We start from the raw sequence: 19,546 nt of genomic DNA on the forward strand, positions 1-19,546 counted from the left end.
AAATAAAATAAAATAAGTATAAATTTCTAAAAATTTTAAGAAAATGTATTCTCATGTGTGTGTGTATATATATATATATATTCTATTTTAAATGATTAAATACTGAACATTCTTAATTTTTTATCTTAAATTGACCTCAATTCATAAATTAGATTTTAAAAATTATATTTACTTTAATAATATTACATATTTTAAATTTATTTTTACAGACACACACATATATATATATATTTGTATATTTACAATCGATATAATAAAATATTTACATATAGTAATATATATATATAAATAGTATTAAATTAATTTGATTAATAATCTGATTAATCATTGCAATTAATCCCCAATTATGTTATTAATCCTAAGATGCCTTCCAGAAAAGTGGAAATTTAGGTTTAGCAATTAGCATGTCACTATGGTATATGCAATTTTGTACAATGTTGTCTCCATCTTCTTTACTTCTCTTATATACAAAACCGGCATCTCAAAAACAATATGTAATTCGCAAAAAGTTTACTACTTGCAGATTTTCTCGCTATATTTCCTTAATCCGCTGATGCGGCTGCCGTATGAACCTGCAATTTACTATTCTATCGACCTTGTAACACAGTGAAGTCACAAGCATCATTTCCGACAATATTTCTTTCAGAAAAGAAACCAGGTTGGGAAGGCATAGGCAACTCTCCCTTGCTACCAAGCATTAGAACCACTGTCGCCATGTCCGGCCTTTCTTCTCTAGACTGTTGCACACATAAGAGCGCGATATGAATTGTGCGCATCATTTCAAGCGCATAACAAGACTTACGTCTTACGTTTTGATGCACCAGTTCCAGTGACCTGCCTTCTCTGTGCAGTCTCCATGCCTAAACAATATTTATTGATATTTATAATTTATGCTTATGTACCAAGAAGCATAAGTATGACACTACTTACATGTCCGGGTAGATATTGGACGTGGTCTCCATGAATATATCCTCTGTTTCTACTTCCACACACAATTTCCAGTGCGAGAACTCCGAAGCTAAATACATCGGACTTTACAGAAAATAGTCCATCCAAAGCATACTCAGGGGGCATGTAGCCGCTGCAGCAAAGTGTTATGCTTTACAAACTTTGAAGCCGATAAGATTTTCGTGATTGTGTACGTTTATGTTTGCACTTGTAAAACCATATGTAATAATTTAGCAACAAAAAAATAACCGTACGTAATAATTCTTACAATGTCCCAACGATTTGGTTTGTATTTGCTGTGGTCTCATCTTCCAGGAAACTTCTTGCGGTGCCAAAGTCAGAGATTTTCGAATTCATGTTAATATCAAGCAAAATGTTGCTTGCTTTGAGATCTCTGTGGATTATTCTCAGCCGCGAATCTTGATGAAGATAAAGAAGACCCCTAGCAATTCCATCAATAATGTGAAAGCGTTTAGGCCAGTCCAGTAACTTGTTACGAAATTCATCTGTTCAGAGATGATATGTAAGAACATTTTGCATTTGATGTGCAGATAGTGTATTAAAACAAGATAAATTTTGGTAAAGCCATACCAAATATATGCCAATCCAAGCTTTTGTTAGGCATGAATTCGTAAATCAACATCTTGTTTTCCCCATTGGTGCAATATCCAAGAAGCCTAACAAGATTTCGATGCTGAAGTTTGGCAATAAATTTTACTTCATTCATGAACTCATTAGTTCCTTGTGTAGAAGTTTCTGAGAGGCACTTGACAGCTACTTGTTGTCCGTCTTCCAATATTCCCTTAAAGTTACAATACATAATAATGTCTTTAACGCATCATACTTGAACTTAAAGAATGCATATTTAACATTTCGTATATACAGCTAAATTAATCGGATTACCTTGAAAACTGGCCCAAATCCACCTTGTCCAATCTTATTATCGTTTGCAAAGTTGTTAGTCGCTTGAACTAGTGTGGATAAGCAAAAGTATGGTAGATCCAAATCTTCTTTTTGGCTCATTTTATTGTGTTCTTTCAAACTGCTGTTAAAACTTACTAATAACAGACTTCATATATTAGAATATGCATAAATATTTGGACAACTTAGCACGAATATATAGATTCATTTACCTTCTGATTTCTTCAGCATTAAGTTCTTCCTTATTTTCCATATACAAACTGCCAAAGTTAAACCCAGTAAACATACTCCTGCTGCTACTGATAAGCTAATTATGAGTGTAGCTCCAATCTTTGCCCTGTCTAAACAAAAACCCAGGTGAAGGTATAAGAAGCACAAATAGATTATTTTGTAATAAACTGAACCTTAAAAATTTCTACATATATATTTTCAAAACTCTCTTAATTCAATAAATATTTACCTGAATCGGAGAAGGCTACCCTTATAAATAAATCTCGACCTCCTTCAGATACTTTTCTCATGTCCTTCAGGTCCCCAAACCACTGTAAACATCCACTTTCACCATTTGAAACATTCAAACTAGCATAAGCCATACACGAGCAGTTTTTCAAGCATTCTTTTTTACATTCCTTGAGATTTATTCTCTCATCAATCCAGGTAGAAAGTGTGTCTGGTACCTTAATATGAGAATACTTGTGAAATCCATCTCCCTTCTGACAATCTAATGGTTTCTTCCTTGTACACCCATTACCCCAATCTCCTTTGCTCCAAGAATCTAAGTCTTTTGGATCAAACTTCTCCAAACATCCACACACAGGTCCATTATTAATATTGCAGTTTCCATAAGCCCCACAAATGTTATAATTATCGCAGTTGTCAGATGGTACCTCATAGAAAAGTTTCCATTTTTGTGCTTGCTGAAGCCATATCCAACGCTGCCCTTTGCCACTCTGATTTATCATCAACCTCGATACTGAGCTATTGATCACCTCAAACATATAGTACACCTCCTCCTTACTAATAACCACTTTGTGGGTGTACATTGTGTTACCACTAGACTTCGGCCTGCCACTATATCGAAGACCATTCCAAGCTCCAGTCTGAAACGTCACGTTTTGACCTTTCCTTATTGCATTGTGTGGGTATCCAGTAGAATCCATGCTATACGAATATTCTCCTCGAGCTGGATCATCACTATTCTTCCAACAAGACAGATGCGATTCTTGACCTGTCACGAAATTCTTTCCAAGTTTCATTCCGGATAATAGTGTATCAGTTGGATGATCAAAACTCTGCCACAAAAACTTATCAGGATTATCATCATTTTCCTCTCTGATAACAAAATTCCCATTTTCCCGAAGCTCTGCTACTGGATTTTGAACAGAGAACGATGTATTGGAAGACCATACGGGAGTTGGATCACTTGTATTTCTAAAAATACTGAGAATTCCTGAACTTGTGAGCTTTAGTACTCCCAAGGTACTGTTGATAGGGATCTCTCTATTAGCAACCCATACCACAGTTGATGAAGAGATACTATACCACATTCCCAGATATCGGTTTTTGGAATTCCCCGGGCTGAAGAATCCCAGCTCAAAAGTTCCATCGGGAGATACAATAGTGTCTCCATCCTCGATAGACTGATTTACAGTTATAGTAGAAATCGCAGTAGAGAATGCAAGTACAGAAGAAATTACAAGAATGATTGCAAAAGTGGAAGTTGATATCATCATTGTCACATCCCTAATGAACTATGCATAACTTTTGCTTATAAATTAGACTCTCTGATGTAACATGGGTTCTATTTTATTATTGTTTTGACGGAAAGGCAATCGTAATAAAACAATAAAGAATTTACCAGGAACTTAATTTGGGATAAGACACACAGCATGTACAAGACCATCCAAGGGCTAATTTTAACACAGAAATATGCTATTCGGCTATTCCTATTAAGCTCTCCTCTTAACATGCAAAGTTTTGGAGGAAGCCACTTGGAAAGTTTACATTGTTGATTTGCAGATTTCTGATGATGACCTAATTCAAGATGTACGTGGAGAATGCAGATTATTGGTCTTAGTTGTTGTAAGTGATAGGGTTTGGTGTAATTCTATTTGACTGGGTAAACAAGTTTATCTCCAAAACAAACTCTATTTTGATAAACCTATTTGAACTATTCTAATCTCATCCTTTATAATGTTTATCTTTTACAACCAACTAACGGGTTGTTTTACAAAGACTTATTCAAATATTTTCAAACAAATAGATTATCCAATCATATCTCTTCTTTGTTTTGAAAATCAAACCCGTTAGATTTGTGTATATAAATACACATCTTATTTTTCAGATTGAACAAGAGTGCTTATTCCACGTTCTATCTTTATTCTCTGAAAAACTCTTCTTATTTCATTCTCTTGAATATTCTATCAAAGAAGAAGACACATCTCATGTTTTCAGATTACACCTAATGATTCCATGTTCTATCTTTATAATTTGAAACACCATTCTTGTTTTATATCTCTTGAATATCCAGTCAAACAAGAAGCCTAGTTTGAGTTGTAATCAATCTGTTTTTACTTGTACTCGTGTATTCATATCAACTTTGTGCCGCGTCGTGGCAAGCTTGATTCCAAAGTATAGCAAGGTAGCTAGAAGGCTAAGGAATAGCAGTGAGCTAGGTAGTAAGGTAGCTTGGGAAAGGGTTTCTTTCAGGTGCTATATTTGTAATCAAGGAAAAGACTGTAAGTTCTTTTATTAAAGTTGATATAATACATTCTCTATGCTAGTTGGCATGGGGACTTGGATGTAGGCCATAGACTAGGTGTAGGGGTCGAACCAAGTGAAAACTCTTGGTGTTCTGCATTATTTAATTTCTTTATTACTACATTTATATTTCAGTAATTTACTTTCTGCAGTTAAAAGAGACTGTCTCATACCCTGTCTCATTTGTAAAGGGACTGTCCCATTTGCCTTGACAGTTAGAATATTATTTTATCTATCGAGCCATCGAATTTCATTTGGTATCAGAGCAGGTGCACTTAATTCTCTTTTTAGTGTTTATTTTGCTAGCGATCCATGGCTCAACCAGATAGGTATTCAAACAATTATCCACCACTGCTTCATGGTGCTGAAAACTACAATGACTGGAAGTTTCGGATGAAAATCTTTCTCCAGCGTGATGCATTTGAATGGGATGCTGTAGAAAATGGTTTCACAATTCCTATGAAAGAAGGGAAGCCAAAATCTCTCAAGGATCTTTCTCCCGAAGAAGTGAACGCAATGAATTCCAATGCTAAAGCTATGAACTCACTTCTCAATGGCATGATAGCTACAGAATTAAGAAAAGTTTCAGCATGTACTACTGCCAAGCAGATTTGGGATACGATCAAAGTCAGCCACGAAGGCACGTCTAAGGTACGTGAAGTAAAATTAAGTATGCTAATGAGTGACTATGAAGGTTTCAGGTTGGAAAAAGATGAAAGCATGCGAGATGCTCAAGGGAGGTTTCTGACATTGATGAACTCCATCTCACTTCTGGAAAGGATCATTCCTCAATCTGAGATTAATAGGAAAATCCTCAGAGCAATGCCAAAGAAGTTTGTTCCAAAGGTTACCATTCTGCAGGATTCAACACTGCTTTCGACTATGGATACTCTAACATTGTTCAGTGAATTGGAAGAATTCGAAAATCAGCTACGCAGATATGATGAAGAAGATGAAGCTCCTCGTAAGAAAACTCTTGCACTTAATGCAGATGCAGATGAGTCTCCTGATGATTCTGATGAAGAGATTGCTCTTCTAACAAAGAAGTTTCATAAATTTCTTGCCAAACGGAATGCTTCCAAACGACCTATGAAGTCACAGTTTCCAAATAAGGACTTCAAATCTAATCCGAGCAAGGAGGTTAAAGTGAATCAAAGCAAGGATACTTGTTTTGAGTGTGGAAAGAAAAGGCACTTCAAAAAGGACTGCTACAAGCTGAAGAACAAAAAGAAGGCATTAATTACTTGGAGTGATGATGAATCTGACGTGGAGATCGATTCAGACGATGAAGTTGCTCAACTTTGTTTTGCAGGACTAGAGGACAACTCCAGTGATAATGATGAGGTACAGAATATTAAGTATAATTCAAATATATCTTCATCTATTTTAAATTTGCAGGTCCAGGTTAAGAAGTTGAAAGAAAAGAATGCTTATTTAAAGCAAGCTTTAAGTGAAGTTCTTAGTGAAATGGATGACCCCATGAAGGAAGAAGCCCTAGTTGCTGAGAACAAAACATTGCTTGAAAGGGTTTCAAAACTTACTGAAGAAAATCAATATCTCAAAAATGAGATTGAGATGAAGAATGTATGCCTTGAAGCCTTGAAGAAAGAGTCAATATTTGTTGATCCAGAAACCATTAAAGAAGACAGTGCTCCTGATCCTTTGGTTCCTGAATTAAAGCAGAAAGTCGAACAGCTTGAAAAGGATTTAGCTAAATATTTTCATGGAGAAGGAACTTTGAATGCTCTTCTTGGTGAACAAAATTCTTCTCTTGATAAAGGAGGTTTAGGATGTGAATCAATCAAGAAACGTGCATTTCAAGGAGGGTATAAGCGAGCTCCTATGAAATATAAGATGCCTTATGAGAAATGTCGAGATTGTGGCAAAGCTGGCCATCCTGCAGCTGAATCTAGATTATGTGGTATCAAGGACCACTCCTCTAACTCATCTTATAAATCGTCTACTAGATATAAATCTGCTAATACTTCTGTTAATATCGTTCAGATGTGGATTAAGAAATCAGATAGACATTTATATAAGATTTGTGATACTAACCAACCAGGACCCAAGGTTAAGTGGGTACCAAAGAGATAAAGCAATTCTTGTAGGTTTGCTTGAAGGTCCATGTTCCGCGAAATAAATGGATCATCGACAGTGGTTGTTCACGTCACATGACAGGTGATAAATCCAAGTTTCTATCTCTAGTTGCCAAGGAAGGTGGCTTAGTTACTCTTGGAGATTCAAACACCGTCAGAATTATTGGAAAAGGCACCATTGGTAATGACAGGTTTGCCATTTCTAATGTTCGTTTAGTTGATGGTTTGAAATATAATCTCATTAGTGTAAGTCAACTTACTGATGCTGGTCATAAGGTTAAGTTCAATAAAGATGTATGTTATATTGGTACTAAGTCTAACGAGTTTGCTTTAGTTGCCAAAAGGAAAGGAAATATTTTTGTGTTAGATTTTGATGAACAAAAGGAGGAAATTTGTCTTGCTACTGTTCAAGATCAGCAGAATCTTTGGCATCGACGTCTAGGCCATGTTCACATGGATCTTCTTCGGAAGATATCTTCTCATGATCTGGTTCGAGGTCTACCAAAGCTGAAGTACAAGAAAATAGAACCTTGTTCAGCTTGCCAACTTGGAAAAAAGGTGAAAACTTCCTTTACTGCTAAGAATAAAGTATCAACTTCTGTTCCTTTGCAGCTTCTTCATTTAGATCTTTTCGGTCCAGAAAGGTATGTAAGTTTGGGAGGTAAGAATTATGCTTTTGTTATAGTTGATGATTATTCTCGTTTTACTTGGGTATTATTTTTACGAACTAAGGATGAAGCTTTTGTTGAGTTTAAGGATCTTATTACTAACCTTGAGACTAAGTATTCATTTAAGCTCAAGACTATTCGTAGTGATCATGGAGGAGAATTCGAGAAGGATTTCATAACTTTCTGCAAATCAAGAGGAATCACTCATGAATTCTCAGCTCCTCGAACTCCGCAGTAGAACGGAGTAGTAGAACGCAAGAACAGGACTTTACAGGAAACTGCCAGAACTTTACTGCATGAGAGTAAGCTTCCAAGAAAGTTTTGGGCTGAAGCGGTACACACTTCCTGTTATGTTTTAAATAGAGTACTTATTCGTCCTATTTTTCTTAAAACACCGTATGAATTGCTTAAAAAAGGACTCCTAACATTAGTTATTTTTGAGTATTTGGTTCCAAGTGTTTTATTTTAGATACTCAAAATAATCGAGGTAAGTTCGATGCGAAATCTACGGAAGGAATCTTCTTGGGATATTCTACTACAAGCAGAGCTTATCGTGTTTATAATTCTGTCAAGAACAAAGTAGAAGAATCCATCAATATTGCGTTCAATGAATCCTCAAGGAATATATCTCAAATTGATGAAGACACTGCGGATCTATCGTCTCATTCCCAAATGAGACAGACTCATTCTGAAAAGAGTCAGTCTCATTCTGACAAATCAAACAGTCAAGACTCTCCAGGTCCATCTCAGTCTTCTGATAATTCTTCAGGATCTACTCAAGTTTCAGATGAATCTTCTGGCTCTCCAAAGACTCCCGATAGTGTTTCAAATGTGAATTCTGTTACTCCTCTGGATAAATCTTCACAAACGGAAATGAGGCAGTCTCTTTTGAATGAGACAACTCCTATTCATTTCCAGGCAGATAATTCTAATGAGGAAGAAATGAGTAATATTCAACTTCCTAAGTCTTCTAGGACTGTGAAGAATCATCCACCAGATAATCTTCTTACTGATTTAGATCAAGGGATTTCCACTCGAAGCAGACTTCATAGTCTATGTGCATTATGTGCTTTTGTTGCTGAATTTGAACCAAAGAATGCTCAAGAAGCAGTTGCAGACGAACACTGGTCTGTGGCAATGCAGGAGGAATTGAACCAGTTCGAGCGTTGTGAAGTTTGGGAACTCGTCCCACCTCCTCAGGATGCCAAGATCATTGGAACTCATTGGGTTTTCAAGAATAAGAAAGATGAAGATGGAAATATCATTCGAAATAAAGCTCGTTTGGTTGCTCAGGGATACAATCAGCAGGAAGGAATCGATTACGACGAGACATATGCTCCAGTAGCTCGTTTAGAAGCTATTCGAATCTTAATGGCTTTTGCAGCTCACAAGAAGTTCAAGCTCTATCAGATGGACGTCAAAAGCGCATTTCTAAATGGCTATCTCAAGGAAGAAGTCTACGTGAAGCAGCCTCCAGGTTTCATTCACAAAAAGTACCCTAACTATGTTTACAAGCTCAAGAAATCTGTCTATGGATTGAGACAGTTCCCTCGCTGTTGGTACGAGCGTCTCAGTCAATTTCTTGTGAACAATGGTTTCATTCGTGGTACACTCAATCCAACTCTCTTTATTTTTCATAAACATGATAACTTTCTTTTAGTTCAAGTTTATGTTGATGATATAGTATTTGGATCTTCTAACGAATCTCTGTGTAAGTGGTTTTCTGATTGTATGCATAAGGAATTTGATATGAGTTTAATGGGTGAATTGCAGTACTTTCTAGGTTTGCAAATTAATCAGTCTAATGCAGGAATATTTATTCACCAAGGCAAGTACATAAAGGAGTTACTCAAAAGATTTGCACTTGATCATGTCACACCTAAATCAACTCCGATGAGTACTTCAGTTAAGCTTACAAAGGATGAACAAGTGGTCACAGGTTGATAGAAAAAGCACAAGTGGTGCTTGTGAATTTTTAGGAGATTGTTTAGTTGCATGGCATAGTAAAAAGCAAACTTCAGCAGCTCTCTCTACCGCTGAAGGAGAGTACATTGCAGCTGGAAGTTGTTGTGCTCAAATTTTGTGGATGCAACAAACATTGCAGGATTTTGGTATTTCTTACTCAAATATTCCTATTTATTGTGATAATACTTCTGCAATTAATATCTCTAAAAATCCTGTTATGCATTCTCGTACTAAGCATATTGATGTTCGTCACCATTTTCTACAAGATAATGTTTCTAAAGGTAATATTGAACTTATTTATATTTCTACTGAGAAACAGCGTGCAGATATCTTCACTAAGCCCTTAGCTGAAGATAGATTTTGTTTGATGCGTCGAGAACTTGGTATGTGCTCCTTGTGTGATTAATTCTTTTGTCCCTTTTATGATGTTGAGGGGGAGAAAGAGTTATTTTTCGATTTTGATATTTTTCGATTTTGATTATGTACTAATTTCATTTGATTCTATACTTATTGTTATATCTGTTGCATAACGATATAATCTGCATATGCTATTTTCTTGTTACTAACATCTTGAACAGAGCTTAAAGTGTTTTTGATAGGGGAAGCAATTGTTCTCTTTGTCATTATCATAAAAGTGGGAGAATGTTGATTTGCAGATTTCTGATGATGACCTAATTCAAGATATATGTGGAGAATGCAGGTTATGGGTCTTAGTTGTTGTAAGTGATAGGGTTTAGTGTAATTTTATTTGACTGAGTAAACAAGTTTATCTTCAAAATAAACTCTATCTTGATAAACCTATTTGAACTATTCTAATCTTATCCTTTATAAGGTTTATCTTTTACAACCAACTAACGGGTTGTTTTACAAAGACTTATTCAAATATTTTCAAACAAATAGATTATCCAATCTTATCTCTTCTTTGTTTTGAAAATCAAACCCGTTAGATTTGTGTATATAAATACACATCTTGTTTTTCAGATTCAACAAGAGTGCTTATTCCACATTCTATCTTTATTCTCTGAAAAACTTTTCTTATTTCATTCTCTTGAATATTCTATCAAAGAAGAAGACACATCTCATGTTTTCAGATTACACCTAATGATTCCATGTTCTATCTTTATAATCTGAAACACCATTCTTGTTTTATATCTCTTGAATATCCAGTCAAACAAGAAGCCTAGTTTGAGTTGTAATCAATCTGTTTTTACTTGTACTCGTGTATTCATATCAACTTTGTGTCGGGTTGTGGCAAACTTGATTCCAAAGTATAGCAAGGTAGCTAGAAGGCTAAGGAATAGCAGTGGGCTAGGTAGTAAGGTAGCTTGGGAAAGGGTTTCTTTCAGGTGCTATATTTGTAATCAAGGAAAAGACTGTAAGTTCTTTTATTAAAGTTGATATGATACATTTTCTATGCTAGTTGGTATGGGGACTTGGATGTAGGCCATAGACTAGGTGTAGGGGCCGAACCAAGTGAAAACTCTTGATGTTCTGCATTGTTTAATTTCTTTATTACTGCATTTATATTTCAGTAATTTACTTTCTGCAGTTAAAAGAGACTGTCCCATACCCTGTCTCATTTGTAAAGGGACTGTCCCATTTGCATAAGAGATTGTCCCATTTGCCTTGACAGTTAGAATATTATTTTATTTATCGAGCCATCGAATTTCATACATAATCAGCAGAAACAATGCATAAGGGTACCTAGTGCAAGAAAAAAATTCTCAAGAATGTGTGTATAATTTCGAAATGGAGGAAACACTTGGAACATCAGATCCTGAACTTGGATATTCTAAGGATATCCGGTGACCATTTTCAACTGAAAAACTACTGTAAGATTTTAAACATGGACATTATTGATCGATAATGATGGACTGACCAAGCCAAATTCAAGGCTTTGTTCTGGTGGTTATGTCCAAAGTCATCCTTTTCTGCCAATGAATTGAACTATGAACTTTCCTAGCAAGTGTCTACTACTGGATAACAAATTCTAGTCATCTGTGACCTCATCCAAGTATTTCTTTATCAGCCCTAGAAGAAGATCCATTGAGGGGATAGATAACAATACGCAAGCATCTACAAACAAAGGATAAAATAAACTGCCTTTCTCGCACTATATTATTACAAAGCAAAAACAAACTTTCAAGAATATTCTCACAAACACGTTTTTCTTCAACACTATTATCGCACTATTCTAAGTGTGTGCTTCCTGAAAGGGAGACTAATAATATCTCATATATAACAATCCAATAATTTCCCAGTCTATTAGGATTTAAATAAGAAGAATTAATGAATTCAAATAATTAGACATACTTCATGCAACCTCATTGTTATTCATACCTGGATTTTCAATAATTGTTCGATGTAATTTTTGAATCTGTTAGGCTGACACTGTTAATGCATCATCAGAACTAGTCTCAAGGTATCGTCTAAAGAAACCAGTCTTTTAGAACTATCTGATAAGAGTACAATTATTTATGATTGATCATTAAAAAGCCAGACTAATATTACCCCAAAACTCAATATTGTAATATATTTTATTTGATTATACTATGAATTCTTTTTAGGAAGATACAAAAATTAATAAAATTTTATTTATAAACTTACAAATGTCCATATTTTACAACTTAGAGATCTCCGACAAGTTCATATAGGCTCTTAATTTCAAAAAATAAAGAGTGGTGCTTAAATTTATGTTCCAATAGGCTCTTTAAAAACTTAAAAGTCTCTTCTCTATCCTCATTTTTAAGAGCCTCTAACTAGCTCTTAACTAATATTTTATATTAAATTGGTAAGATATACTATCTCCCTTTCCACTTTATTTCGTATTTTAATGATTTCAAGTTACTTTTAATAATATAAAATTGAATGAGAAGTGGATATAAAGAAAATTGTTGGAGATGAATGTACACTAAATTGTTAAGAGCTAATAATTTATATTCGGGTTTTCTAATGTGTGCCCAAACGCACACAATAAGCACAAACTCACATGAGTTTGATGCATTTTAATTGATTTTCTAATCATAAATATTGATGGACCCCTGCATTTACAACAACTCAATCAAAAAAAATATAAAAAATTCATAAAATTTAGTATTTATTGTATATTTTTGTGCACACATTAGAAAGATAACCAGAGCCTTAAATATATCATAATTTTCCATATAGTTCGGTCCCCTGTGAATTATTTTTGCAATGAAAATCAGATATGTGATACGTCCATTGTCCAAGTCTCCAAGAGTAACAACTTGCAGTAAAAATTTAACAACCAGATATCTATACTTTTTCCTAGATTATAAAGATGAAAAGAAAAACCCAAAAAAGAAAATTTAACTGTTCTCACTTCTCACCAATCCCATCAAACTTTATATCAAGCACTCCCTAGTCCCTATGCATACCATTTTATAAATCATATTTTTAACTCAAATATAAAGAATCTCAGCTCAAAACCTACGCTCTTATCAAAATTCCAGCACTTGTAGGCGTTGCTTCATCCTGATTTTGGTGGCAGTTGTATAACTTAGGCCGTAATTGTAAGTTTGTGGCTCGCCAGTTGCTGGAAACTTCAGCACCAACACTTAGGGATGCACAAAAAGCCTTCGGGCCGGGCTTTGACCGGACCTTAAAAAGCCCGGGTTTTGACCGGACCGGATTTTTCGGATTTTGATTTTTACCGGGCCGGACTTTCCAAAAATATCAGAGCCCGGTTTGGGCCTTTGAGGCGGACCTAACAGGGCTTTTTTCGGGCCGGATCGGATCAGGCCGGACTTTTTTTAATTTAAATTGAATCGAGTTTAATTAGAGATTCCAAAGAGTACATATGTTAGGAAATAGATTATCGTAAAAATGTATTAGTTTACATGAAATATTTTATGAAAACGTTACTTCGTTGAAAATATTTAAGTTTGGCAAAAAATAAACATGTGTATAGAATAATATGTTTTATCATTATTATCCAAATATATATAATGTATTTACTATATCTTCTTTCATTATTTATGCAATTAAGTATATAAATAATATTATTAATCACAAATATGTAAATATATATGTGTTTAAAGTATTATTTATATTTATAGTAAATGTGAATTCATAAATATATAAGAAAATATATTGGAATAAACAGATTTTAATCGGGCTTTTAACCGGACCGGGCCGGTCTTTGCCTAAAAATATAGGGTCCGTCAAAACTCTAAGTCCGGGCCGGGACCGGGTCGGGTTTTGACCAGGCCGGTCTTGACCGGATCGGGCCGGACAAGATTTTCGGGCCCGGACTTTTTGGGCATCTCTACCAACACTTCCAAATATTACATCATTGGCCAAGGGTTTAAATTGCCTGCAATGCCAGCACTCCCAAATGTAGCATTACCACCACTGCCGGCAATTCATTCCTCTAGCTACACTACTAACTCTTCCAACTCTTCCAACCATGCCCCCTACAAGTCCTAAGGTGACGTTACCTCCTTTGCCTGCTTCAATTCCAACCAAACCAACAATATTTCCTTTTTTTTCCGACCATACCAACAACAACGATGCCTTCCTTTCCAACCATCAACATTCCTGCAACTGTCCCACTTTTCACTCCACCCCATCTACAACCCCTAAAATCAGTATTTGTATCTAAGCAATAGTTTATCTTTGCTTTATGATTTTGAGGATGCTCTTTTGCCTCCAGAACTTACGTAACTACTTGTCGTTCTTTGGTGTCTACTTTCATATTGTTGTGCCACTATATCAATACATGTGTCCTGTAGTAACATTTCTACTGTATTACTATAGTCTGTATACTGATACAAATATAATTTCTTATTCTTTTATTATACAGGATCTTGACTCTTCTCTGCCTACTGATTAGACTGATGATTTATAACCATGCAGATCCTCATCCTCAAGAGTTTCAGCACAATTCTATTTACTATAAATTAAATACGGGTCTCAGAAATTTAGCAAAGAAAAGAGGGCCTCAAAACATAATTTTGTTTTTAACAGCAACAAATATCCATGCAATGCTAAAGAAAATGACTAGTAGTAATGAGTGATGCAGAGGAAAATTGACTAACAATATAGGTTGGGCTTCATTTTAACAGGTAGAGAGGAGGCAGGGGTCAATTCATCAGCAATAACCATTAAAGAGAGAAGCTGTGATCGTTTTGTAGATCCAAACGTCAGATTATACAAGTCTATACTTACCAATGGTATCATATTTATAAAATCCCCACTATTGAGTAGAAAAACATTACATTCTCCACAAATCTAAAGGTCAATTTCACAACATACAACATAAAGCTACTAGCAGCTATAAATACAACTGCCATTACTTCTATTCACCTGACACGGTAGTCAGACTTCAAGACTGAGAAAATAGTATCGGGATGCAGCATAGCAGAAAATCCACAAGGTCTGATGTTCTGTTCAGATAAATTCAACCTGAGAATCAAGTTTAGATATTAGAGATTTCACAACTTATCCAACAATGAGATATACCAAAGAGCAAGAGCAGTATATATATATTATATGCAATCACCAAAACTAAAAACCAATAAAATCAGATAAAGAACCCTCAAAATTTGTTTACTAATCAAATTCAACTCATTACAATTGTGGTATTAACAAGCTAAAAGCAAAGGTAATAAAATATAACCAGTTAAGTAATTTAAAATAATTTAAATAGATTAATATGATCCGTGATAAATGACACAGTAGTGCTAGATTAATAAAAGAAAGACGAGAAAATCAAGCCCTGGTGTCTGTTTGAGGCTTTATAGATAATTGTTTAAATTTCCAAACAAGCAGTCAGTTTTAGTAGGCAATCATATTTACTCTTTGTAGGGATGCACAGGACCCCAGTTTGGACCTCAACATATCTTGTGCAGCCTAACCTCTTTGTATTTAGATTACTGGATGTCAACATTAATATGTACTCTGTTAACTGACAAAATTTCATATGAGACAATTAACTCAACGATCAGATCAATTACCATGGCAGAAGTTGAAGCTATTGATAAACTAATAATATACAACTACAAGTAAATCTGAGCCAATATATATTAATAAGTACAACTTTAAACCTGGCTATAAGTGTTTTAGTAGGCAGTTTTATGAAAAGTTAAACTTCAAAAGTAAGATAAAAAAATAATGAAATACTGATTTTTAATTGTTGAAGTATAGAAGTAATATTAAAATATAGTGTTTATGGTCCAACTGTCCAACTCTAAAGACGATATATCGATGAGAAGATATACTATCAAAGAAACTCGCCCGCCTATATCTCATCAAACTCTTTTTAAACCCATTCTTCCATCCTATTTATGAACCCTTCGAATTACTATATTTGAAACACATCTTTCAGAAATACCAGTTCAAATAGTACCTTACTTTAGCCTAGACTTCTGCGCCTACAACATATGGCTACTGTAAGACATTTCTTAATCTATTTTATTGTAGCTTTATCACTGTCAATCATAGATGTGAACTTTGCGGCTCGCCACTTGCTACAAACTTCAGCACCAACACTGCCAACGATTCCATCATTGCCTAAGGTTGCATTTCCTCCAATACCTGCAATACCAACCCTCCCAAATGTAGCATTACCATCATTGCCAACCACTCCTCTGCCTGCACTACCAACTATGCCAACTCTTCCTACCGTCCCCACTACAATTCCTAAGGTACCTCCGTTGCCTGCATCACTGCCAACATTTCCAACAACAATGCCTTCTATTCCAAACATTAACATTCCTACAACATTTCCATCTGTTCCCTTCTTCACCCCATCCCCGTCCACCACAAGCTCTTGAGATCTTTACACATGCAACACCATTTCATCCTTACTTTTTATCGACTGTATGTATGATCGTTTTCCTCCAGAGCTTATGGAACTTGTAGTTCTGATACTTAGGTATCTCATTGTTTTCTGCTAGCATCGTTTGCTGGTGTACTATTTGTACTGTGCTATAATTCATTTCTATAATCATATAAATATAGTTTCTAATATCTCTATATTATATCATATGTCAGTCTCTCATCCACATTCTATTAACAAGGTAAACAGCTACTTCTGCGTTGTTCTGGTTTCTGACAGCTAGACCAGTTTTATGCTAAATCAGAACCAATTTATCCACCAAATTGATCAAGAATAAAACCTTGGGCACAACAAGAGAGTAGCGGACATAACTAAAAGATGATTAAAATCTAATAATTATCACCCTTGTTTAATTTGGAGGCGTTCAGATACGGAATATTAAAATCTCACGACAAGAAGTCCTAGCACACTATTTTGTTTTTTTAAGAATGAACACGAAACAAGCCTAACATAGTAGATTCCTCTTGAATAAAGTAAAATATAAATATAAATAAAATTATAAAAGAATAACAAGCATCATATTTCTCAATCTATGGAGAGTAATGAATCAGTAACCAGATGCAATACAAGACATCCCTACAAGGCCTTGCGAATAAATCTTGCTAAGTAGACACACAGTCATAATTTACGGATAGAAAATATAACTACAGAAACAAGGGAACTAGCTAACACATTACTGAATTACTAGGAAACCATAATTACCGAAACAAGGCCTTGCGAAATATTCTTTGCTAAGTAGACACACAGACTCAATGGTGCATAATTTCAAATCATTTGCAAAAATAATTAAAGCAATTCGACAATTAGTTCAAACATTACGGAATCACTAGGAACGCATAATTACCGAAACAACGAGCTAATTCCTGACACTATTTGCAATAACGATCAGCCTTCTTCTTAACACGATCATCAAGCGCATCTTCCACCGACTTCAACTCTTTCGCTTTCGGATCGTACCCAAACTTCTTAGCCTCCACTGGAAACAACTCATCATACTTCATCTTCTTCGCCGCATCGATTGTATATATATCTTCTCCAACTGCCGCCAATGGACCTTCCTCCTCCTCAATTGCTTCGGAAGCAACGGCGATTGCGTCGTCGCCGGAGAGGATAGTTTCGGGCTTTTTCTTCTTCTTTTTGTGCTTTTTGTCGATTGATTTGCTGCGAATTGCTAAGTCGCCGCCTTTGAATGTTAAGCGACCGGCTTTTACCTTTCCGTACGGGTCTGCCATTGTTGAGGTTGATATCACGTTTTCGGGCTCTCTGGAACGGTAGATACGAAGATAAAGAGCCCTATTGGCTATTGTTTCAAAAGAAAATAGCCCTAAATTCACATTAGGTCGTTTTGCTTTTTTGTGTTTCATATTTCTCGTTTATTTTTCTATTCTTTTTGCTGCGGCGAGGAAATGAAGTACATGAGTTTAGCCATAATATTTTTTAAATGTACGAATATTTTTTAATTTTTTAATAGAACATGCCATCAAAGTGTTCCGTTTTACGAATACGTGCATACCCTAGGTTAATCAGGGAGAGCGCGGGGTACAGGGCTGTGAATGAATCGTAAATCCGGTCCGATCCGAATTTTAATGGAGCAGATATAGATCACTCAAAAAAATTATATCTGAAAAAAATTCGATCCGGTAACGATCCGATCCAATAAGAATTGAATATATATTTAGGCCGATCCGATCCCAATAATTTATTATTTTATATATACATATATATATATATAATAAATTATATATAAAATATATAATATATATTTATCTTATATTTTGTTGGCAGTGTTGGAAATTGCGTAGTTCAAAAGACTTATTAGTTATTTGAAAGGCATATGTCATAGCCTATTCGTTTATTCGAGGATTTAACTCAACTCAAATAAGAATGTAATAAGTAAATAGTGGATCTATCGTCATAGAGATCTCACAAAGTAACATCTGTCAAAGGGTTAAGAAACATTATTCATCTACAGACTTGAAGACTTAATTCACTGGAAGAAGCTCAAGAAATTGATCAAGCCTCAGTGATATAAATCAAGATTGTGGATTTAATCAAGTGACAGAGATCTCGTCAGGGTATCAATTGATTACAAGGATTTAGTCTGAAGAAAATCAAAGTCAAGACGTGAAGAAACATCACGGAAGTTAGTCACTCATGAACCAGACAGTACATCGAGTGTCAACGGTGAAGTGGTGGAATTGATTCATATATTTCAGTGATTTTCAGAAGATATTCAGAAGAATGGATGCTGCTCAAGATTAGTATTAATTCTCTATTAATTAATTAAGTCATATAATTTAATTAAGAGAATAAATTCTATCTACAAAGATTAATTTATTTTATTAATTGAATTAATTGATTAATTAATTCAGAATTAATATTAAGGTTTTTTAGGTTTTTAATTGATTTAAAATCTGTTATTAATTCATAAAGACAACTGATTGTATTAGTATGACAATCGGTATGACAATCAATAGTCATACTGAAAGTCATGCTAACTCAAAAGGATTGTCTTAACAGATTTTTTATTACATTAAAATCTATTTTTAATTCAGTAAGACAATCTGATTTTGAACTACTATGACAATCGGTATGACAATTGATAGTCATACCGAAAGTCTTGCTAGTTCATTCTGATTGTCTTGCCAGCTCAAATAGATTGTCATGCCAATACATTCTACTCGACTGTTGGATTAAATAAAAGCAGCAGAAGACATTCAAAAGAAATCAACATACAGAACACACAAGTCAAGAGAAAAAACAGCAGAAAACAAAGTCACAACATTTTATTCTTCATCTGCTTTATTCAAGATCAAAATTCTAGATTGAAAAGTTAAATCCAATCCACTAGAATTATTTATCTTGTTCTTGTGTATCAATCTAGCGGATTAAAATCCCTAGAACTTAATCTTAAATCGCATTTAGCATTTGATCTTTTAATTACAAAAATAGAAAAAGTTCATGTCGAATTTATTCTAGATTTGTAATAATTGATTTGAGATTAATCCCTTGTAACCGATACCGTAGTTGTAACACCTTTCAAGTTTAATAAAAGTTTTATTTAACTTGAATTTTGTTTCATATTTTTATTCCGCATTTTATTCGATTAAACGGTATTGTTTGCATTCAACCCCCCTTCTACAAACAAATTGGGACCTAACAATTGGTATCAGAGCCTTCTGATTAACGTACAAATCTAGATCCTAGACTTTTGTGTTTCTTTCACTTCTTGAATTTTTTATTCACTCAAAAAGTTCATAATGACTACACAAAAAGTTGGAACCGTTAAAATTTCACTTTTCGATAAAGAAAATTATGTTATGTGG

At 34.7% G+C, this 19,546-nt stretch overlaps 2 protein-coding genes across 3 annotated transcripts; both read right to left on the reverse strand.

Moving 5' to 3' along the window:
* Nucleotides 1-345: 345 nt before the first annotated feature.
* Nucleotides 346-3,738, reverse strand: LOC141712000 (G-type lectin S-receptor-like serine/threonine-protein kinase At4g27290). Of its 2 annotated transcripts, XM_074514750.1 has the most exons (8): nucleotides 2,757-3,738; nucleotides 2,330-2,663; nucleotides 2,082-2,210; nucleotides 1,852-2,006; nucleotides 1,540-1,750; nucleotides 1,217-1,454; nucleotides 931-1,081; nucleotides 346-860 (listed from the first exon to the last, which is right to left on the reverse strand). In XM_074514750.1, the coding sequence occupies exons 1-8, from the start codon at nucleotides 3,600-3,602 to the stop codon at nucleotides 588-590; spliced, it is 2,337 nt and encodes a 778-aa protein (XP_074370851.1). In that variant the 5' UTR covers nucleotides 3,603-3,738; the 3' UTR covers nucleotides 346-587. The 2 variants fall into 2 exon arrangements, with proteins under 2 accessions (XP_074370851.1, XP_074370850.1); XM_074514749.1 differs by having other exon boundaries at nucleotides 2,330-3,738.
* Nucleotides 3,739-14,463: 10,725 nt separating this feature from the next.
* Nucleotides 14,464-17,593, reverse strand: LOC141712001 (uncharacterized). The gene is made up of 2 exons (XM_074514751.1): nucleotides 17,065-17,593; nucleotides 14,464-14,785 (listed from the first exon to the last, which is right to left on the reverse strand). The coding sequence occupies exon 1, from the start codon at nucleotides 17,582-17,584 to the stop codon at nucleotides 17,090-17,092; it is 495 nt and encodes a 164-aa protein (XP_074370852.1). The 5' UTR covers nucleotides 17,585-17,593; the 3' UTR covers nucleotides 14,464-14,785; nucleotides 17,065-17,089.
* Nucleotides 17,594-19,546: the final 1,953 nt, after the last annotated feature.

The sequence above is a fragment of the Apium graveolens genome, chromosome 3 (assembly GCF_009905375.1).
Source record: "Apium graveolens cultivar Ventura chromosome 3, ASM990537v1, whole genome shotgun sequence".
Taxonomy (NCBI): Eukaryota; Viridiplantae; Streptophyta; class Magnoliopsida; order Apiales; family Apiaceae; genus Apium; species Apium graveolens.

Coding starts and splice junctions, on each gene's coding strand:
- LOC141712000 (XM_074514749.1), bottom strand. CDS start 3,602: ATGATGATATCAACTTCCACTTTTGCAATCATTCTTGTAATTTCTTCT. Junction 2,007..2,081: donor AATGCTGAAGAAATCAGAAG/GTAAATGAATCT, acceptor GTCTGTTATTAG/TAAGTTTTAACAGCAGTTTG. Junction 1,082..1,216: donor AACCAAATCGTTGGGACATT/GTAAGAATTATT, acceptor ACTTTGCTGCAG/CGGCTACATGCCCCCTGAGT.
- LOC141712001 (XM_074514751.1), bottom strand. CDS start 17,584: ATGAAACACAAAAAAGCAAAACGACCTAATGTGAATTTAGGGCTATTT.